Below are 24,253 nucleotides of genomic sequence, written 5' to 3'. Positions count from 1 at the left end.
ACCCAGGAATATAAATTTACAGGGGCTGGAGTAATTATTTGTTTCACGCATTCAATATAATATATATGAGTAAACCAGTGTATAGATGCAAAAGCAAACTCTCAAAGTTCAACCATAATATTAACTTGAAATTCAGTATATGCAAAAACTAAATTAAAAACGATACTAGCTTATAATATAAAGTGAAAGGAGATTTACTCACATTATTTGAGTTGCACTCGGCGATTCTTTTGAGCATAAAATTCATCTATCAGTTAATCTGGATCAATATCTTCAGCATACTCCCTCTCAATGTTGATAAGCATAGTGTCTCTCAAATATTCTTCCTCTATTTTATTTTGAAGAACCGTCTTAACTATTTTTATAGCTGAGAAAGCCCTTTCCGTAGTCGTTGTAGAAACATTAAGTGTGAATATAAGACAAATCAACCTATTAATCAAATTGTAGTGTTCTGCCCTTCCTGTCTCAACTAGTTGTAGAAATAACTCAGAAAGAGTAGATAAATTCTGAAACCTAGCATGATTAACCACATCAATCTTGTACTGTTCAAGTTGTATTTTAAGGTGGTACATCTCTTGTTATCCAAAATTAGCCGAATAAAATATAGTAGCAAGTGTACAAACATTCCCCATGTCAAACAACTCGAAATTGTTCTTCGGTTCCAAAGATGAACTTAATCACAAAAGCTGCACAATATTATCATTGAACCTATAATGTAGCTCTTCTAATTAAAAATCAATTCCAGAAATAAATACATCATAATGATAATGATGTTCAACTGATATATCATCTATTTATCTCACTGAATAAAAATTATCCATATAACGAGCATTAATATTTGGCACATCAATTTTATACTTTACACACACCGACATGGCATAATCCAAAAGAACATCAAAACCTTCATCTCTCAAAGATTGTGACAATTCTATTGTTGTTGCAACTAAATCCATGGCATGCACTATATCAATTGATTTACTTTGTAAGGATCGACAAAGAAAATTTGTAAGGCCCATGATCTTATGCATTAAATATAGCACAAACAAAAAGTCAAATAATTTTAGTGCCTTTAAAGAACCTCTGGCTTCTCCACGCATAGAGTTCGAAGAGTACTACAATTATTAATGCTTTCTAGCACAATAATAATTGAACCAAACTTATCAATCAAGCTACAAACACAATTAAAGTGAGAACTCCACCTGATAAATCCAGATCGTTGTACATTACCAATCTGATTAAGCCCCTTACCAGTCTCGCGTTCTCCACTAGCCACAGAATTGCCAACCTTTATGCCATGTGCAGTTTGTAACTCCAATAGGCGTTTAGAAGAACTGATAACAATATTCAGCACATTAGACAACATTGAAAAGAATTCTCAAATAAGATCTTGTTTCTCAGCAGCCCCAACTAATGCTAGTTGTAAACGGTGAGCAATATAGTGTACATAATAAGCATGCAGACACTCTTTAAGAAAAAGATCTTGTAAACCATTAAGGCATCACACATATTACTAGCACCATCATACCCCTGACCTCTCATATTATAAATGCTCTAATCATTTCGTGTTAGAACATCATATATTTATTTCTTAAGAGTTGATGATGTTGTATCAGACACGTTAATAATATAAAAAAAGCTCATGGATAATACCATGAACATCAACAAATCAAAGCACAATGGCCATTTGTTCTTTATGTGACGTATCTATTGCTTCACCAACTAAAATGCAGAACTTAGAATTTCCCACTTCAATACGAATTTTATTTTTTACTTTATAAGCAAGGATATATAAAATATCTTTTTGTATTTTTGGAGAAGTATATATGGCATTTTTTGGTGCATTTTCCAAAATAACTTTTGAAATATCAACACTTATCTACCAAGAACTTTGACCATCTCAATAAGATTACCTCTGTTATGAGAAGTTAATGATTCATCATGACCTCGTAATGTACATGCTTGCAAAATCAGGTATCTAACAGCCTCTATAGTAGCTCTCAAACGCAGTCTATTCTTCTTTACTTCTTCCGACATTGACAATTTATGACCTTATCAATATGCCTTATAACATTTTACAAACCCTCAAGAGATTTTACTTCATTTTTATGTAGTGAATTACCGGTTCCAATATGCACCAAGAAAGCACATCTCTGACCATCATTGACTCTTTTCCAACACCTAAATCCATCAATAGTAAATGCATGTTGTGTAAATGTATCATCATCAAATAAAAAGCACGGAAAATAGAATGTTGCATCTTTCAAAACTGAATACTCTAGCCAAGTTCACGAGTTTAACCAAGATGTTGAAATCGATGATATTGATTGCCAAACTGAGTAGGTGGATATTGATTTTTCTGCAATTTAGGTTGACATGCTCCCGGTCTAATATTTCACGTCTAATGTCATCACAAGAATTAGGTGGATACTTCCAAAATGGACGTCGAAGACCCTAATCACGTTCAAGTGATGCAAGATTAATATGACCTGTAGTAGGTGTTGGACGAGCACTATAGGAGTATCTACAATTGTAGGAGAGGCAGTAGAAATTGTAGCTATAAAAGGATCACCAGGAGTAGCTGCAGCTGTAGCAGGGGCACTAGGAGTTGTAGTTGTATGAGGCTTACTACGAGTTGTAGATGTAGGGGGAGTACTAGTGGTAATCGTAGGATTAGAAAAATAGGAAATATAACGTTTTCCTCCTTCGATCTTGAATCCTGCAACAAGTCAAAACAGGACATTATATTTAATTTATGTTAGTACATAAAAAATTATTATGTTCAAACTGAACTTGAATGAATGTATTAAAATTTGTCCGTAATGAAACAAAAAATAAATGAAATTTTATTCATGTAAAAAAATTCAATTATTATGTCATTTAATTTATACTAAATTTTAAATATCGATGCCTATTAAATTAAAAATAACATAATTAACTATTCTAATAAATTAATTCAGATAAATAAGAAAGAAGTCGAAAACTTACACAAAAAGTTTTCAAAATAAATTAATTTCAACGATGTATTAATTTTAACTAAAGATATTTGTTTTACCCTGCTTCATATATATAGAAAAACGTTAATTAGTGTAATTGTGACAAATAGGTTGATGGGGAAAAAAGACTCATCACTAAGAGATTACTCACTAATAACTTACAATAATTACAGGATTCACAATCTAGTTTCTTTCAATTAAAAAAAAGAACATCTACACACATGTATACATAGGCACACACATAACACATTACACATATACAAAATTAATTAAAAATTAAAAAAATTAAAATTACTCACATGATGAGTGCCCGAGTGGTCCAATCTACAATGGAAGAATAAATAATCCAATATGCCAATTGAAGACACGTGAGTTGCAGTGTCGAGCGCCGGATATAGTTTTTTAGTTGTATATATTTTTTATGTTTTGAAATTTTCAATTATTTTGTTTCTCTCTTAATTTTTGTTTTTTACTTTATGTCCTTATTTTTTTTATATATGTACGTCTCTAAAGTGGGCTAACATGATCAAACTTTCTTACTAATATTGGGCTAAATTTTTTTCTTACCTGGGCTAAAGGTTTATTAGTCTAAAAAATATATATGGGCTGCTGGACTTTAACCGGGCTTGAGCCAACCTTAACCCATATTAAAGTCCACCCTATTTGTACCCGTAGGTTGCATTATATTCGCCATTTTTTCTTCAAACTAAACCATAACTCGAATACCACTTTTTGGAAATATAATAAGCATTTGCACAAAATATAAATATTAAAGCATATAATTTAAACACACAACTGATATTTTTATTCAAACATAAGAAATACAACATATTTTTTTCACACACAGGCATCGGCCTTTCCTTCCGACAACTCGAGAGCTTCAGCTCTTTTTCTACTTTCTTTTCACTCGATGTATTTTCATTTTTTGGCATACAACTATAAGACCTTATTTATAGGCAAGAGTCTAGATAGAGTTATAAATATAATATAACATCACTGCATGCATCACTAATACATTTATTTTTACAGTCTACAATTTGGTCTATGCGACCATCAGCATTTACTTCTCCTAGTGTAAATATTTGACATTGACACTATAGTAATTGGGCTACCTGTTTCTTGGATTGTCATCTGAAGCCAACATTTTTTCGAGACCATATTTACTGCTAGACCATGTTGTAGCAGTAGATTCTTACTTACATATTAAGCATTCTATATTAGCCATAAACTTTTAAGCAGCTGCATCACCTTCTTGCTGTTGAAAGCCCAGATACCAGGAGCTTTGTCTTTAGTATTAATTCTCTGCAGAAACTATTAACTATCCAAGAATCATAAAATATCATTTGATGTGCATCTATTATTATATATGTATGAACGGTTGAAAGTGAGGGGTTTGAAATTCTAACCATACTTGGAGTTATGGTTACATTATACATGTAATTGATATCGTTTAATATTTTAATGCAGGACCTAAAGCAATGCAGCTCTCGCTTCTTCTTTTTCAGCATATACAGTTGCATCTGGAGGATGAAAGTGTGTGATTAATAGTATCAAATATCTCTAAAGTTAAGAATTCGGTCCTAAATAATAAGGGGGGTCTTCTTCTGGCAATAAGCTTGACATTTGGTGTCTTATGTCCTGAACATTTCTTAACAGGCATCTCTTGTTATATCCTTTATTAAAACTCCTTGGATAAACGTAAATATTGTTGGGTATTATTCTACACTACGTGCAATAATGGGACAGTTATATAATCAGGTTTAGCAAGAACAAGAAATTAAACCAAATAATGAAACAAAATACGAAGGCAAAACAACAAGATAAATTAGTAACAAAATTCACAAAGATCGAATAGAACAATTAGCTCTCACATAAGCTTTATCAAGTCTGAAATAACTATGAACAGCTGAGGTGCCTAGCCTTTGAGAAGTCTAGACTGTTCTTGAAGAGATTATTGCCCACTTACGTTGTGTTAGGTTGCAGGAATATCACTTTCAGGATACAATAGCTCAGAGTACTTCATCCACAGATACGTAGCACTCAACAGCGACCTGTACCTCAGTTCGCCCAGAAAACCTACGCTATATTCTGTATATTATAGAGGAGAGAAATAGAGATATGTAGCAGCTAGGGTTTCATGATTATGTGTTTACAGTATCAGTCTATCTATACCATACATTTTGTTTTGTTTAGTATATATATATATATGAATATATAACCCAAAATATAAATTACATTAATTAAAATAAATATTCAGACTTAAATTGCATTTAATGAATATTTCCAGAAACATAACAGCCAGCCCATTAGGATTTGCACTCAGCAAATCTTGATCCAGTGATGTCAGAATCAATCTCAGCATCAACGGAGAAGGCACACTGTCCATCAACAGATAAACAGTTCAGTGTATCAACAGATAATGTACATTATCCATCAACGGATAAACAGTTCAGTGCACCAATGGATAATGCATAACTAATCCTTACTGTTATACATATTAAATATTCATATTAAAACAATATAATAATTCAGTTTATATTTTAATTAAACAGTAATTAAAATTCCTCGCCCAGGTCGCCTCGCGTACGCGAGACGCCGAGACATTCGCCCAAATCGCCCTTCGACCCGGCTCGAGTCTTGTCGTGTCGTGGCGAGGAGGCGGCGCGCGTGTGTGCGCGCGCGCGAGGCATATAATAACACTATGCACACCCACATACCTTAGTATTTGGTATACTACTCTTGGACATGGTACTATATAAATTACTACACCCTTCATTACTTAATCAATGTGGGACAAACCCACACAACCCTTCTAAAGCTACTAATTTCAACTCAATTTCTTTATGGATTATACTAAGAAAATAACTTAGATCCAAACATGAAAGTTTAAGTCCTCATTACAAGAAAAAACCTCCAATAATTAATTTTAGGAAATTACATCAAGAAAAATTCTAAAACATGCCTCAAACTTTCCATTTTCTAACAATCCCCCACAAATCCATGCAGAAATGCATATCAGATTTTATCATGATTTGCTTTTCAGATTCGGTACCCTTCCGGGTTTGAATTCTCCTAAGTCCCGTACTTTGATGGCTACCAGATATAGATGAAATGTTTCACCTTGAATTTCTATCCGTTTGGTGTAACCACACTCCATAGACGACGACAAGTCAAAAGGCTATAGTGCAGATTCACGGCTTTGAGATATTATGGTCTTATCTCGATCCTGTTCGTCGAATGCTTCAAGGAATAACCATTTCCTCTAATTGCGACCTCACAATTGCATTCACTTAGCTGGGCATCTCCAAAGATGTACAGCTAACATCTTGTCTTACGACTTGACCCTATTCAGAGTTTATAAATCCTGACACAATATTTGGTCCATCTGGATTTATCAAATCCTGATCCAAAACTGTTTCCATCAGAGTATATTAAATCTCTTGCTGACTAGCAATTCAAGTACCTCTTAAGATTTACAGGTGATAGACTCGGATACATAAGTATCTAAATGTATATGGTAGAGGTACTACCAATTCATCCTTACAACTTGTTATTACCACATTGAATACACTTCAAGGGATCTCCTCTCAGGTGTATTGGGTTCCCGCTGTTGATGAATTATGATGGGTTATCAGTCTCATCCCCAACCTCGACTTAAGGACTACAGCATGCCAGAGTCCCTTAGTCAGCGAATCAGCTATATTATCTTGAGTCCTATGAACTCTATAACAATAATCCTATCAGACACAAGACCCCTTATAGACTTTAGTCTAACTTGGATGTGTCTATTTGTTTTAGCATTATACTTAACACTTCTGATCTTGTCGATAGTTGTATGACTATCACAATGAACAGAAATGGCAGGAAGCAGTTTGCTTACTACATCTAACATTCTCATGAGTCCATGTAACCATTAAGCCTCCGTCCCCGTGGCATCAAGTACACACAACTCAGCCTCAAAAGTAGATCGAGTAATCAAAGTTTGTCTAGAAGACTTCCAGGAAACTGCTCCACCCGTAGGGGTAAACACATATCCAGTCACTCCATTGGAACCAGATTTCTTAGCTATCCAACTTGCATCACTGTACTCTTCGAGTACCCAGAAATCTCCGGTAATGCAAGCCAAGGGAAATAGTTCCCTTGAGATATCTAAGAACCCTATCCAGTGCCTCCCAATGAGTCTTGTTTGGAAAGCTTGTATATCTAGCTAACTTAGACACATAATAACAAATATCTGGTCTAGTCACATTAGCAAGATATTGCAAACTCCCAATAATCTGAGAATACCTTAACTGAGACATAGGAACTCCTGAACTATTCTTGACTATGACAACTTTTGAATCATATGGTGTACAAGAGATTCTATAATTTGAATAACCGTACTTCCCAATTATAGATTTATCTATATAATGAGACTGTGACAATGTTATTCCATCAGTTGACTGAGTCGACTTGATCCCAAGAATCACACTAGCCTCTGTTAGGTCCCAATGTATTTGTAGAAGGGGGGGGGTTGAATACAAACTATACTGTTTAATCGAATTTAGTGCGGAATAAAAATTGAAACAAAATTCAAGTTAAATAAAAATATTATTAAACTTGAAAGGTGTTACAACAACGGTATCGATTACAAGGGATTAATCTCAAATTAATTATCACAAATCTAGAATAAATTCGACATGAACTTTATCTATTTTTACAATAAAAAGATTCAAATGCTAAACGCAATTTGAGATTAAGTTCTAGGGATTTTGATCCGCTAGATAGTTACACAAGAACAAGAGAATGATTTCTAGTGGTTTGGATTTAACTTTAAAACTAGAAATTTATAATCTTGAAGTTTGCAGTTGAAGATGGAATGTTTTCTATAGCTGCTTTTCTTTTCTGTTCTTGAGTTATTTTTTGGATGTTATTTGACTTCTGCTGCTTCTGTTCTTTTATAATTCATTCAACAGACCTACTTGAACTGGCAAGATAATCTGTTAATTGGCATGACAATCGGCAAGACAATTGAATGAACTGGAAAGACTACGGCAAGACAATTGATTGAACTAGGAAGATAATCGATATGACTATAATTTGTACTAGCATGACAATCTGTTGAATTAGTAGAACTTTCGGTATGACAATCTATTTGAGCTGGTGTGACTTTCGGTATGACAATCTGATTGTCATACCAGTTCAATTGATTGTCATGTTGAATTAATATTGAATATAAATTCAAAATCAATTCTGAAAATTTCTAATATTAATTCAGAATTAATTAATCAATTAATTCAATTAATAAATAAATTAACCTTTGCAGATATAATTTATTTTCTTAATTAAACTATATGACTTAATTAATTAATAGAGAATTAATACTCCTCTTCAACAACAACCATTCTTCTGAAAATCTTCTGAAAATCACTGTCAATTATGAATCAATTCCACCACTTCAATGTTGACACTCGATGTACTTTCTGGTTCATGAGTGACTAACTTTCGTGACGTTTCTTCATGTCTTGACTTTGATAACTTGATTTTCTTCAGATTAAATCCCTGTAATTATCTGATACCCTGACGAGATCTCTGTCACTTGATTAAATCCACAATCTTGATTTGTATCACTGAGGCTTGATCAATTTCTTGAACTTCTTCCAGTGAAGAAATTCCTCAAGTCTGTAGATGAACCTTGTTTCTGAATCCTTTGACAGATGTTACTTTGAGAGATCCCTTTGACGGTAGATCCACTATTTAATTGTTATATTCTTATTTGAGTTGAGTTAAATCCTCGAATAAACAAATAGGCTATGATATATGCCTTTCAATCTCCCCCTATTTGTTTGTTAGACAATAACAACAAATACCTAGAGGATAACTCAACTAACAAATAAGAAAAAGATGTAATCAGAAATACAAAGTAAATAGCAGAAAAGTTCTGGATAACATTTAACATTTTCCAGATTCCAAATAGATGTTCCTCTAGACTGAACATATCTTCAAGTAGTTTCATCTTCATTTGTACAACCACATTTCCTGTTGAGAAGCGCATATCTCTCTTGCTTCTCCCCCTATAAGAATCAACTACTTAAAGAAGATCACCTTCGTTTACCACATCTCCCGTACAATAGGATCCGCAGATAAAAACCAATGGTACTCCCCTTTTGGAAAACAGCTTCTTCCCTTATGAAGAATAGTGATGAACCAAACCACTTCTTCTGATTACTAGGAAATCACCTTGTGTTTACCACCTCTCCCGTACAATAGGATCCGTAGTTACAAACAACAATGGTGTGGTGTAGTGTACAGATGTAGGATCTTTTTCTTCCTCCCTGCTATTTCTCCCCCTTAGTTGAGGAATCCTCCAAACTAATACTTAAGCTTTTATCTCCCCCTTAGAGAAGGAATGCATGCCGTTGTCTGAAGGAGTTCTTATATTTCACTTGGTTGGAAAATAAATAACAAGTAGTTTCATCTTTCTTCCTTACTGTGAGTGTGTGATTCTGTTTAGTGTACCTCACATGTGTTCCACTCTTCTCTCCACTCGTGTTTACACTCATTCTCACAAGTGTATCACTCCTCTCAGAGCTCCAAAATTCAGCTATACCTGCAAGAAAAATCACCTTAGCCATCCTTAAGGAGGTCACAGGTGGTGCAATGGGAGTTCGCAAATCCCCATCCTTGTTAAACTCGTCAGATGAATCTGAGTCATAACCTACAAGTTGCTAGTTTCCCTTTTAGGGTTCCAGATTTGAATTCTGGGAAGGTAAACAATGATCCAACGAATTTAGCATAAAGATCAAAGTTCCCTTCTAATGTCTGTGAAGACATTTCCTTGTGACTTATCAGGTAATATCTGAATCATTGTCAACAAGTTTCCGATCTGCACCTATGTCAGATCCACTATCCGCAGATGCATCCAGGGGATTTAAGCCTGAGGAGGTAGACACTGACCACTGACATATAGCTTTTGGATCAGTATCCTCTCCTAACACCTATAAAGGCAATTGGTCCATTAAAGAACCTTGAACAATCGAATCTGACCTTAAAATGGTCGAAACTCTTGTTTCCGTCAACTCATCCTTTGTGTGTGTAACCTTTCCTTGTGCATCAAGAATTGTTTATGTTTAAAGTGGTGACACTACATCGGATACCCTGGCGGACAGGCAAATTTCAATAGACGCACCCTGTTGAGAGAATGAATCTAGTAACTGTTTTTGAGCCTTTTCAGCCATTACATCTTTTTGAGAAGATGTATGGGGGCTAGCAGTTGTCTTGGTTTAAATACTACTCATCTTTGTAGGAGATAGAGCTGCTGGGTTGACTTCAGAACCTTCCTTATGTGGTGCACTAAGGAACTATCTCCCTCACACTCATTCATACTTCATTTAGTGGTAAGAGAGTGTTGGTTGGTTCTGTTTCTGTATTTGTCTTTACAATCTGGGATAGAAGTTGTGGGTTTTCAACCTCATGACTGTCAATGAAAGAAAGCCATTGGAGACTGAACCGGTATCACAGAACTTATGGCAATAGAGAGATAAAATGTACTTAAGATCTATAATGAATGAAAATTATACATTTAATCTTTTGAGAGAAATGATGTACAATAGTGATTTCAAAAGATTTTAATGAAATGATAAATCACTAATGTTGAAAGAAGTTTGAGTTCAATGATAACATTACCAGCTTGCAAACAGCCATATCCCTCAGTTAAACCTTTACTGTTATCTCCAAAGGTAACTAGTGGGCCAACTTTCTCAACCACATTTGATAGCAGGGCTCTATCTCCGGTCATATGTCTTGACGATCCACTATCAAGAATCCACACTACCGGTTCTACCTGTTTACTGCACTGCACTATAAATGGATTAGACCTTCTTCGAAACCCAAACTTGGTTGGGCCCGGCATACTTGTAGAATTTGCCTTTATCAGGCAAAACAACATTCTTAACTTTTATATTCTCAACTTTCTCAATGACTGAACATTTGACCTTGTAAACAGCCTTAACAAATTTCTGTTTAGGCTTAGGCAGAAATGTCTCCTTTCTAGCCTTAGAAGGACTAGCAGTCTTAGACCTATCATGCTTTCTATTATTCGCATGCTGACGAGGAGTAGTCTTATCACTAGAAACATGCTTACCATTAAAATAAGCATACATCAAATTAAAAGCACAAGACATACAATTAGCAACACCACATGCTTTATGAGAGGGATTAACAATAGGCAAAATATGCATGGTAGACATGGCAGTTTTGTTATCCAACTCATGTGTGTCTGAGTTAGTCTCAGTTGCTTTCACAACTTTGACTGGAACTTTCGACACACTTGACTTGGAAACAACCTTCTCATTAGCATGATCTTCAGCACGTATTTCTTCTTGAATAATAGAGGAGGTCGCATCAAATGGTTCAGCAATTGATGCTTTATAAAGGGGTTTATCAACACCCTTAAGCACATGTGGTACTTCCCTACCTTTAGCACAGACATGAGGAGGGGAGTTTATGCCTAATTCTCTAATAACAGCATTGTAATCATAACCTATTCCAGATGTTTGATTAACAACTTGCTTACTGTAGAACTCTTTAGCATTCGAACAAGAATTGAAGTAGGCTTTAACCTTAGTCTCAAGACCGGTGATCTTGTCTTTGAGAATAATTTCGAGTTGTCTATAACAGTTAACTCTATTCTCTAGAAAAGATACTTGTTCTTTTAACTTGTCTTGATTAATGTGCACAAGTCTTAATTCATTGACCTCTTTCTCAAGGTCTTTGATCTGCTGACTTAACAGTTCATTATCATGACGAGCACAATCTAAGGAACCTCCTAGATGATAAACTAATTCAACATCAGTAAATTTTACCTCTTTTCTTGACGATGAAGCTTTTCCATCAATAGCCATAAGAGCAAGATTCTCATCTTCTTCATCTTCACTATCAGTGTCATCCCATCTTCTTCCCTTTGCCAGGTAAGCCCTTTTAGAGTTACTCTTCTGATTTGAATCATAAGAGTTCTTCCTTACTTGCTTTGGCTTCCTGCATTCTGTGGCAAAATGTCCCAACTCATTGCAGTTATAACATCTAATGGTGCTCCGATCAACCATCCCTGTTTTGTATCCACCACTACTGGTGTTAGAGGATGAAGATCCACCTGTCTGGAATCTGTTGTAGTTGGACTTGTACTTGAACTTGGGATTTCTCTTGAATCTGACATTAGAGAATCTCTTGACAATTTGGGCCATTGACTCATCTTCCAATTGCTCCAGCTCTTCCAAGGAGTAAAAATCATCACTAGATTGATTTGTAGTAGGAGGATCATATTCTGCTACTAATACATTTTCCTCAGCCTTGGAATACTGTACCATTCTCTCTGACTGTTAAGATTGTTGTTGTTGTTGTTGACCTTCAGCTACTAGAGCAGTAGATGTGCTGACCACTCTATCTTTCCCGTAGACTTCCTTCTGCTGAATCTGCTCCAACTCATAGGTTTTTAACACACCATAGAGTCTATCCAAAGAAATCTCACTCAGATCTCTAGCTTCTCTTATGGCAGTGATTCTATGTTCACGATGAGTTGGCAGTGTTAACATAAACTTTTTGTTGACCTCCCTAATTGAATAATATTTTCCATTTATGTTCAGGTTGTTGATCAATACATTGTACCTCTCAAACACTTCAGTAATTCCTTCTCCTGGATTGGATTTAAAATGTTCATACTCAGAGGTTAGGAACTCCAACTTTTCTCCCTAACTTCCTCTGTACCTTCATTAATCACCTCAATAGTTTCCCAGACGTGTTTGAAATTTTTACAATTCATCACATGCCTGTTCATCAAGGGATCGAGGGAATCAACTAAAATTAACTGAAGGCTGGAATCCAAGGAGGCTTCTTCTTTTTCAGCAGGAGAAAAATCCTCAGGATCTTTTACATAGGTTCTAGCTTTGGTAATACAAACATCATCTTCTATAACCTCTGGTTTAATAACCATCGGAATTTTTGGACCCTTTTTTTACACGTCCAGATATTTGGGATTTGCAACTTGTAAAAACAAGAGCATCTTCTTCTTCCACATAATATAATTTTTTTTATCGAACGGTGGAATTTTAACGGTTCCAACTTTTTGTGTAGTCATTATGAATTTTTGAGTAAATAAAAATTCAAGGAGTGGAAGAATCAAAAAAGTCTAGGATCTTGATTTGTTCGCTAATCAGAAGGCTTTGATACCAATTGTTAGGTCCCAATGTGTTTGTAGAAGGGGGGTTGAATACAAACTATACCGTTTAATCGAATTTAGTACATAATAAAAATTGAAACAAAATTCAAGTTCAATAAAAATATTATTAAACTTGAAAGGTGTTACAACAACGGTATCGATTACAAGGGATTAATCTCAAATTAATTATCACAAATCTAGAATAAATTCGACATGAACTTTTTCTATTTTTGCAATAAAAAGATTCAAATGCTAAACGCAATTTGAGATTAAGTTCTAGGGATTTTGATCCGCTAAATAGTTACACAAGAACAAGAGAATGATTTCTAGTGGTTTGGATTTAACTTTAAAACTAGAAATTTATAATCTTGAAGCTTGCAGTTGAAGATGGAATGTTTTCTGCGGCTGCTTTTCTTTTCTGTTCTTGAGTTATTTTTTGGATGTTATTTGACTTCTTCTGCTTCTGTTCTTTTATAATTCATTCAACAGACCTACTTGAACTGGGAAGACAATCTGTTAATTGGCATGACAATCGGCAAGACAATTGAATGAACTGGCAAGACTATCGGTAAGACAATTGATTGAACTAGGAAGACAATCGGTATGACTATCATTTGTACTAGCATGACAATCTGTTGAACTAGTAGAACTTTCGGTATGGCAATCTATTTGAGCTGGTATGACTTTCGGTATGACAATCTGATTGTCATACCAGTTCAATTGATTGTCATGTTGAATTAATATTGAATATAAATTCAAAATCAATTCTGAAAATTCCTAATATTAATTCAGAATTAATTAATCAATTAATTCAATTAATAAATAAATTAACCTTTGCAGATATAATTTATTTTCTTAATTAAACTATATGACTTAATTAATTAATAGAGAATTAATACTCCTCTTCAACAGCAACCATTCTTCTGAAAATTACTGTCAATTATGAATCAATTCCACCACTTCAATGTTGACACTCGATGTACTTTCTGGTTCATGAGTGACTAACTTTCGTGACGTTTCTTCATATCTTGACTTTGATAACTTGATTTTCTTCAGATTAAATCCCTATAATTATCTGATACCCTGACGAGATCTCTGTCACTTGATTAAATCCACGATCTTGATTTGTATCACTGAGGCTTGATCAATTTCTTGAACTTCTTTCAGTGAAGAAATTCCTCAAGTCTGTAGATGAACCTTGTTTCTGAATCCTTTGACAAATGTTACTTTGAGAGATCTCTTTGACGGTAGATCCACTATTTACTTGCTACATTCTTATTTGAGTTGAGTTAAATCCTCGAATAAACAAATAGGCTATGACATATGCCTTTCAGCCTCACCCATGTCCTTCATTTCAAAATGCCTCTTTAAGAAACTCTTTGTCTCGTTAATAATCTCAATATTGGTTCCAAACAACAGAATATCAACTACATACAAGCACACAATCACACAATCATTACCTCTAACCTTATAGTAGACACACTTGTCCCTTTCATTCTAAAAATTCGAAGTCTAAAACCGTTTCATCAAACTTTTTATGCCAGTCTAAAGGTGTTTGTTTAAGGCCATAGATGGACTTGACTAGTCTACGAACTTTCCACTCATTACCAGAAGCAATAAATTCCTCAGGATGATCCATATAAATCTCTTCTTCAAGGTCACCATGAAGAAAATGTGTCTTTACATCCATTTGATGGATGATAAGACCATGTACAGAAGCTAATGCAATAAGCATTCTGATTGTTGTCATTCAGGCAACAGGAGAGTATGTATCAAAATAGTCAATGCCTTCCCTTTGCCTAAAGCCCTTAGCAACTAGCCTAGCCTTGTACTTATCTATGGAGCAATCAGGGTTTAGCTTCCTCTTGAAGATCCATTTGCATCCAATAGTAGAACACCCGGGAGGGAGATCTACTAACTCCCATGTTCCGTTAGAAATAATTTAGTCAATTTCACTCTTCATAGCGCCTTTCCAATGCCTTGACTCCGAAGAATTCATGGCTTGACGGAAAGTTAAAGGCTCATCCTCGACATTGTAAGTGATGAAATCACTTCCAAAGTCCTTGACTACCTTTGCACGCTTACTCTTTATAGGTTCCTCTACTTCATTAGGAGTAGAGCTACTACCAGGACCCACCCCCACATTTGTCATCTTTTTCACATGATCAGGAATATAACTCGATGTGTGAGTGGGATCATCCTCAGAATTACCCACATGTATACCAGTCTTTAAAGGGAATAATTCCTCAAAGAAAGTTGCATCACGAAACTCAACTATCGTATTCACCACAATACCATCTATGTCATATTTTAATACTAAAAATCTCATAGCATTAGTGGTTTCAAAATAGCCCAGAAAGATACAATCAACCATTTTCGGACCTAGTTTCTTTCTCTTGTGTTCAGGGACAAACACCTTAGCAAGGCACTCCCAGACACGAAGATAACTCAAACTTGTCTTACGCTTTCTCCATAATTCATATGGTGTCTTATACATATGTTTCAAAGGGACTCTATTCAGAATATGGCAAGCCGTATTCAGAGCCTCTCCCCACATGTACTTAGGCAACCCAGAATTACTTAGCATATTGTTAATCATGTCTTTACAAGTTATGTTCTTTCACTCTGCCACCCCATTAGACTCAAGTGTGTATGGTGGAGTAACCTCATGAACTATTCCATTGTTTGCGCAAAATTCATTAAACAAGGTACTCATATACTCACCACCTCTATCAGACCTCAAACGTTTAAGTACTTTGCCAGTTTGAGTTTCAGCTTCATTTTTATACATAATGAATTTATCTAGTGCTTCATCCTTATGTTTAAGCAAATAAACATAACAATATATACCACAATCATCTATAAAGGTAATAAAATATCTATAGTGATCCTTAGCCAACATACCACCAAATTCACATATGTCTGAGTGAACTAAATCTAACAAGTCTGAATCCCTAACAACATTATGAAAAGGTTTCCTTATTTGTTTAGTACTTACACACACTTGACACTTAGATTTCTTATCAATGGCATGATTTGGAATCAACTCTTAATTCATCATATTCTTTAGAGCACCAAAATTTAAATGACCAAGTCGTATGTGCCACAAGTCAGATGATTCTACACAATTAACAGAAGGTGCAAAACTATCATTAATAAAACCAACCAAATCGGGTTTAACATTTATTAAAGATAAACCATCAAACAAATAACCCTTGCCAAAAAATGTAGCAGTATGTGTGATAACTGTTGTGTAAAATTTCACTAACAAATATTGCAACATAGAGGCAAGTGTATAAAGAATTTAGCAAGTTCAGGCCAAGACCACAGTCAACAAAACAAAGCATGCATGTAAACAAAATTAGTAACTGAAATAACGAAGAGAGAAAGGAAGATGTACCCGAAACCATAGCTTTCATCAGTGTCTGAAAATAATGGTACACAGATACAAAAAACCAAGAAAATATGATCACAGCTGAGTCACCAGGCCTTGCTCGAAGTCCTGGCTGCTCTTGAAGAGAATATTGCCCCCTACCTGCTGCGTTTGGGATGCGTGCAATATCTCCACCAGGATAAAACAGCTCGGAGTTGATGTTAACAGTAGCAACAAAACCTCCACCTCGACCAGCACCTCAGTCGCCGGAAAACCAACCTACAGCACTTCGAACTTGTGTTTCTGGGAGAGAAAATACAGAGAGGGAGAAAAGAGGAGAATGTTGTGTGGTATGTTTCATCAACAACTTAGGCCCTCTATTTATAGTAGAGGCTAAGTGTAACTTACAACCTTGACATTAATAGACTTTAATATACATTAATATCAGAAATCAAAACTGCTCATTTAATACATAAATCAAAACTGCTGATTTTGAATTTAAATAAAATGTAACAGCTTTTGTATTTAATCCACACATTAAATCAGTTTTAATGTTTTTAATTATGAATCTTTATTTATCAGTTACATGTCCAGATTCATTGAATCTGACTCAGCCCACTTACAAAGTGACCAAGCCCAACAGAGACAATAACCCAGCCCGACTGATAAATTAATTCTAATTAAAAAATTAAATCACAAATAAATAAAATCCTCACTTTATTTATTTTCAATGTGGGACAAATGACACATTCTCCATTTCAAGCTTTTACAAGCTACTAGTTTCAACTCTATTTCTCTATGGATTTCATTAAGAAAATTCTTAAAACCATACATGAAAATTTAAGTTCAAATATCATTGAACAATTTCCAATCATTAGATTTTAGGATTAATATCAAGAACATAATTAAATTAAGCTCTAAAATCCTAATTTTCTAACAATCCCCCACAAATCCATACAGAAATGCGATCAGGTTTTTCATCATGACTTTTTTTTCAGAGTAGGTACCCTTCCGGGTTTGAACCCTCCTAAGTCCTCTACTTCAATGGCTATCGGATTCAGATGGAATGTTTCACCTTGAATCTTAATCCGTTTAGTATAACCATGTTCCATAGACGATGACAAGTCAAAGGCTATGGTGCCAATCTACGGCTTTGAGACATTAATGGTCATGTCTCGATCCTGTTCGTCGAATGCTTCAAGGATTAACCCTATCCTCTAATTGCGACCACACAATTACATTCTCTTAGCTGGGCATCTCCAGAGATATACTGCCTCTATCTCGTCAAATGACTTGACCCCATTCAGAGTTTTAACACTCTTGCTTTTCTAGCAGTGTCAGTACCTTCTAGGTTTATAGGGGATAGACTCAGATACTATAGTATCAACTATGTAGCAAAGGTACTACCAATTCATCCTTACAGCTTGTTATTACCCATTGAATACACTTCTAGGGATCTCCTCTCATGTGTATTGGGTTCCCACTGTTGATGAATTATGATGGGTTGACAGTCCCATCCCCAACCTTGACTTAAGGACCACTGCAGGTTCCAGTCCTTTAGTAAGAGGATCAGCTATATTATTCTGAGTTCCTATGAACTCTATAGCTATGATCCTATTAGTCACTAAACCCCTTATAGACTTGAGTCTAACTTGGATGTGTCTCTTAGTTTTAGCATTATGCTTTTTATAGCTAATCTTGTCGATAGTTGTTCGACTATCACAGTGAATAGCAATAGCAGGAAGCGGTCTGCTTACTACAGGTATTGCAGACATAAGTTTGTGTAACCATTCAGACTCCGTCCCTGTGGCATCAAGTACACACAACTCAGCCTCAAAAGTAGACCGGGTAACTATAGTCTGTCTGCTTGACTTCCAGGATATTCCTCCACCAGCCAAGGTGAACACGTATCCAGTTACTCCATTGGAACCAGACTTCTTAGCTATCCAACTTGCATCACTGTACCCTTCAAGCACACCAGGAAACCTCCTGTAGTGTAAACTAAGGTACATTGTGCCTTTTAGATATCTAAGTACTCTATCAAGAGCATCCCAATGAGTTCTGTTTGGACAGCTTGTATATCTAGCCAATTTAGACACAGAATATGAAATATCTTGTCTAGTACAGTTAACAAGATACTGCAAGCTCCCAATAATCTGAGAATACCTTAATTGAGACACAGGCACTCCTGAAGTATTCTTGACAAGGGCAACTTTCAAATCATAGGGTGTACTAGCGATTCTACACTGTGAATAACCATATTTCTCAAGTATAGATTTCTCTATATAATGAGATTGAGTCAAGGTTATTCCTTCAGTGGACTGAATCAATTTGATTCCAAGAATCACACTTGCCTCACCCATATCCTTCATTTCAAAATGCCTTTTCAAGAATTCTTTAGTCTCGTTAATAATCTCAATATTGGTTCCAAACAGTAAAATGTCATCCACATATAGGCACAAAATAACACACTCATTACCTTTAACTTTAGTGTAGACACACTTATCACTTTCATTAATCTTATAACTGAAAGGCAATACAGTTTCATCAAACTTTTTATGCCAATCTCTGGGAGCTTATTTCAAGCCATAGATGGATTTGATCAACTTACATACTTTCCTTTCATTGCCCGATGCAACAAATCCTTCAGGCTGATCCATATAAATCTCTTCTTCAGGTTCACCATGAAGAAAAGCCGTCTTTACATCCATCTGATAGACGATAAGACCATGGACTGAAGCCAATGCTATAAGCATTCAGATTGTTACCATTCTTACAACCGGAGAGTATGTATCAAAGTAATCAATTCCTTTCTTTTGCTTAAAACCCTTAGCTACCAGTCTAGCTTTGTACTTGTCAATTGAGCCGTCAGTGTTCAACTTCCTTTTAAAGATCCATTTGCACCCAATAGTAGAACACCCAGGAGGGAGATCAACCAACTCCCATATTTCATTAGAAACAATAGAGTCAATTTCACTCTTCACAGCGCCCTTCCAGTGCCTTGACTCAGAAGAATCCATAGCTTGTCGGAAAGTTAAAGGTTCGTCCTCGATATTGTAAGTGATGAAATCACCTCCAAAATCCTTGACTACCTTTGCACGCTTACTTCTCCTTGCTTCCTCTAGTTCCTTAGGAATAGAGCTACTACTAGGTTCCGCCCCCACATTTGTCATCTTTTCCACATGATCAGGAATAGAACTTGATGTGTGAGTAGGATCTTCCTTAGAAGTCGTTTCAGGTATTCCAGTCTTCATAGGGTAGACATCCTCAAAGAATGTCGCATCTCGAAATTCAACTATCGTGTTTGCCACTATATCATATATGTCAGATTTTAACACTAAAAATCTCATAGCTGTAGTGGTTTCAAGATAGCCCAAAACGATACAGTCAACAGTCTTTGGACCTAGTTTCTTTCTCTTGTATTCAGGAAATAGCACCTTATCAAGGCACCCTCACACACGAAGATACTTAAGACTAGTCATCCTGCCTTTCCATAACTCTAAGGGTGTTTTATCCATGTGTTTCAGAGGGACTCTATTCAAAATATGGCAAGTCGTATTTAGAGCCTCTCCCCACATGTATTTAGGCAACCCAGAGTTAATAAGCATACTATTAATCATATCTTTAAATGTTCTGTTCTTTCGCTCAGCAACCCCATTAGACTCAGGTGTGTATGGTGGAGTAACTTCATGAATTATACCATTGTTAGCACAAAATTCATTAAAAGCATTACTCGTATACTCACCACCTCTATCAGATCTCAACCTTTAAGTAACTTACTAGTTTGTTTTTCTACTTCAGTTTCATATATAATGAATTTACTAAGTGCTTCATCCTTATGTCTAAGTAAATAAACATAACAGTATCTACTACTATCATCTATAAAAGTAATGAAGTATCTAAACTGGTCCTTGGTCAACACACCACCAAATTCACAAATATCAGTATGTACTAAATCTAACAAGTCTGAATCCCTAACAACGTTATGAAAAGGTTTCTTTATTTGTTTAGCAGACACACATACTTACATTTAGTATTCTTTTCTATGGTATGTTTTGGTATCAACTCTAAGTTCATCATGTTCTTAAGAGCACCAAAGTTTAAATGACCTAGTCTAGCATGCCATATATTCGAGGATTCAATACAGTTAACAAAAGGAATAACATTATTATTCAAATTTCCCAAAACGGGATCCGCATTAATAACAAATAAACCATTTGACAAGTAACCCTTGCCAAAGAATGTACCAGTGTGAATAAGAACTACTTTATTACATTTGAACGAAATTTCAAAACCACTAGAAACTAAACAGCTTCCACTTATTATATTTCTACGCATGTCAGGAACATGATGCACTTTCGTCAGAGATAGAATACGTCCTGAAGGGAACTTCAGATCCACGTTTCCAACTCCATGTACTTGAGCAGCACTAGCATTCCCCATCTTCACAGTCAAGCTATGACTCTGTTGATAAAATACAAATAAACTAATATCAGCACAAATATGCACATTAGCTCCAGTATCTATCAACCATTCATTTGACAGATAGGTAGAAAATATCACAGGGTTGTAGGATACATACCGGTCAACGTCAGTTTCAGAAGCCGTAGCCTCACCAACGACCATGTTCACTACAGGCCCACTTACGGTTCCAAGCACAACATTCGCTTGTGCTACCTCGATTTTCTTCGCTTTCTTCGTAGGGCAGTCCTTACTCCAGTGCCCAACCTGCCCACAAGACCAGCATGGTTTGTTTGCCTTGGGTTTCTTGGCCTTGTCCTTGTCACTCTTAGGTTTATTACTATTAGCTTTCTTAGCAAAAGCCTTCCTCTTCTGTCCTACAGTTGCTATGTTTACCTTCGAGGTACCGTGTTCAGTTGGCATCACATGTCCCTGTTTGGACTTGTGTTGTTCTTGCACTGAGATGTCCAGCATAAGGTTGGTCCAGGTGATCTCTCCTTTCTGTCTTTTCAGGGAGAGATAGAACTCTTCCCAAGACTTCGGGAGCTTTTCAATCACACTCATCACCTTGAACTTCTCCGGGAGATTCATTCCAGACTCCTTCAAAGCATGCACTATCATCTCGAACTCATGCACCTGCTCAGTCATGGACTTATTGTCCACTAGCTTGAACTCGAGGAACTTTGCCACAGAATACTTTTCTAGACCTTGTGAGTCAGTATTATGTGTCTGGTCCAGCTTCTCCCATAAGAGTTTTGCAGAGTAGGCATCAGAAGAATAGACATCAAACAAAGTGTTTGTTAGTGCCGCCAGAATGGCCGCCCTAGCCACTCCATCCTTCTCAGCCCACTTTGCAAAAGCCTTAACTGTGTCAGCCTTCTCTTGATCCACTACTGGTTTCTCATATTCCACAACCGGCCACAGACCCTTTATAGTCAGCCACAACTTCATCCTTTTCTGCCAGCGAGAAAAGCCAATGCCACCGTTGAATTTCTCCGGTAAACCGGTTAGTTCAACAGCTTGTGGGAAACTATAGGTGGTCCAATCAATGGCCCCAGCAGTTGCACCCGAACCGCTACCACCACTAACGATAACCTCACTTTCGTTAACCATTATGCTAAATTCTAAATAACTAATATTCTCTTCAAGAATGTTGTGTAAAATTTCACTAACAAATATTGCAACATAGAGGCAAGTGTATAAAGAATTTAGCAAGTTCAGGCCAAGACCACAGTCAACAAAACAAAGCATGCATGTAAACAAAATTAGTAACTGAAATAACGAAGAGAGAAAGGAAGATGTACCCGAAACCATAGCTTTCATCAGTGTCTGAAAATAATGGTACACAGATACAAAAAACCAAGAAAATATGATCACAGCTGAGTCACCAGGCCTTGCTCGAAGTCCTGGCTGCTCTTGAAGAGAATATTGCCCCCTACCTGCTGCGTTTGGGATGCGTGCAATATCTCCACCAGGATAAAACAGCTCGGAGTTGATGTTAACAGCAGCAACAAAACCTCCACCTCGACCAGCACCTCAGTCGCCGGAAAACCAACCTACAGCACTTCGAACTTGTGTTTCTGGGAGAAAAAATACAGAGAGGGAGAAAAGAGGAGAATGTTGTGTGGTATGTTTCATCAACAACTTAGGCCCTCTATTTATAGTAGAGGCTAAGTGTAACTTACAACCTTGACATTAATAGACTTTAATATACATTAATATCAAAAATCAAAACTGCTCATTTAATACATAAATCAAAACTGCTGATTTTGAATTTAAATAAAATGTAACAGCTTTTGTATTTAATCCACACATTAAATCAGTTTTAATGTTTTTAATTATGAATCTTTATTTACCAGTTACATGTCCAGATTCATTGAATCTGACTCAGCCCACTTACAAAGTGACCAAGCCCAACAGAGACAATAACCCAGCCCGACTGATAAATTAATTCTAATTAAAAAATTAAATCACATATAAATAAAATCCTCACTTTATTTATTTTCAATGTGGGATAAATGACACATTCTCCATTTCAAGCTTTTACAAGCTACTAGTTTCAACTCTATTTCTCTATGGATTTCATTAAGAAAATTCTTAAAACCATACATGAAAATTTAAGTTCAAATATCATTGAACAATTTCCAATCATTAGATTTTAGGATTAATATCAAGAACATAATTAAATTAAGCTCTAAAATCCTAATTTTCTAACAATAACTACTTTATTACATTTCAAAGAAAGTTCAAAGCCGTTCTTAACTAAAACAACTTCCGCTTATTATATTTCTACGAATAAAAGGAACATGATGCACTCTAGTAAGAGATATAATCCGCCTAGAAGCAAACTTCAGGTCCACATTTCCTATTCCAGGCACTTGTGCAGCACTAGCATTCCCCATCGTCACTGTCACTCCATGAATCTGTTGATAAGATACAAATAAACTAATATCAGCACAAATATGCACAATAGCTCCAGTATCAATTAACCACTCATTTGACAGGTAAGTGGAAAATAGTACATGGTTGTAAGTAACATACCCGTCATCAGTTCCAGAGGCAACAACCTCACCAATGACCATTTTAGCTACAGGCCCACTAGCGGTTCCAAGTCCAAGCACAGTATTTGCTTGAGCTACCACTCCAGCTTTCTTAGATTTCTTACTTGGACAGTCCTTGCTCCAATGACCAACCTGTCCACAAGACCAACATGGTTTGTTCGCCTTTGGTTTCTTAGCCTTGTTCTTGTCAGGTTTAGTGTTAGCCTTCTTAGTGACTACCTTTCTTTTCTATCCTACAGTCACTACATTCACCTTCGATCTCCCATATTTAGCAGGCATCACATATCCTTGTTTGGACTTGTGCTGCTCCAGTACAGAGATGTCCAACATCAAGTTAGTCCAAGTGATCTCTCCATTCTGTGTTTTCAGGGAGAGAGCAAACTCTTCCCAAGACTTAGGAAGCTTTTCAATCACAAACACAACTCGAAACTTCTCAGGCAAGACCATACCGGACTCACCCAAAGCATGAACCAATATCTCAAACTCATGAACCTGTTCAGTCATGGATTTTCCATCCACCAGCTTGAAATCGAGAAACCTAGCCACAGAATACTTCTCAAGTCCTTGAGAATCAGTATTATAGGATTGGTCCAGCTTATCCTATAAGACCTTAGCTGTATAAGCATCTGATGAATACACATCGAATAAGGTGTTCTCCAAGGCAGCCAATATG

General features: G+C 36.0%; 1 protein-coding gene across 1 annotated transcript; it reads right to left on the bottom strand.

Moving 5' to 3' along the window:
- Positions 1-254: 254 nt before the first annotated feature.
- Positions 255-23,421, bottom strand: LOC141664970 (uncharacterized). The gene is made up of 6 exons (XM_074470928.1): positions 23,292-23,421; positions 2,487-2,716; positions 1,445-1,551; positions 1,079-1,331; positions 870-1,019; positions 255-542 (listed from the first exon to the last, which is right to left on the bottom strand). The coding sequence occupies exons 1-6, from the start codon at positions 23,419-23,421 to the stop codon at positions 255-257; spliced, it is 1,158 nt and encodes a 385-aa protein (XP_074327029.1).
- Between the last annotated feature and the right edge of the window lie 832 nt (positions 23,422-24,253).

Source organism: Apium graveolens, chromosome 6 (genome assembly GCF_009905375.1).
Source record: "Apium graveolens cultivar Ventura chromosome 6, ASM990537v1, whole genome shotgun sequence".
NCBI lineage: Eukaryota > Viridiplantae > Streptophyta > Magnoliopsida > Apiales > Apiaceae > Apium > Apium graveolens.
This window is presented reverse-complemented; position numbering and strand designations above follow the sequence as displayed.

Excerpts from the sequence above, each read along its gene's own strand:
- LOC141664970 (XM_074470928.1), bottom strand. The coding sequence starts at position 23,421 with ATGGGGAATGCTAGTGCTGCACAAGTGCCTGGAATAGGAAATGTGGAC. Across the intron at positions 1,552-2,486 it reads TCGTCCAACACCTACTACAG|AGCATTTATAATATGAGAGG; the intron begins GTCATATTAATC and ends CGAAATGATTAG. Across the intron at positions 1,332-1,444 it reads AGTGTCTGCATGCTTATTAT|TTCTTCTAAACGCCTATTGG; the intron begins GTACACTATATT and ends TATTGTTATCAG.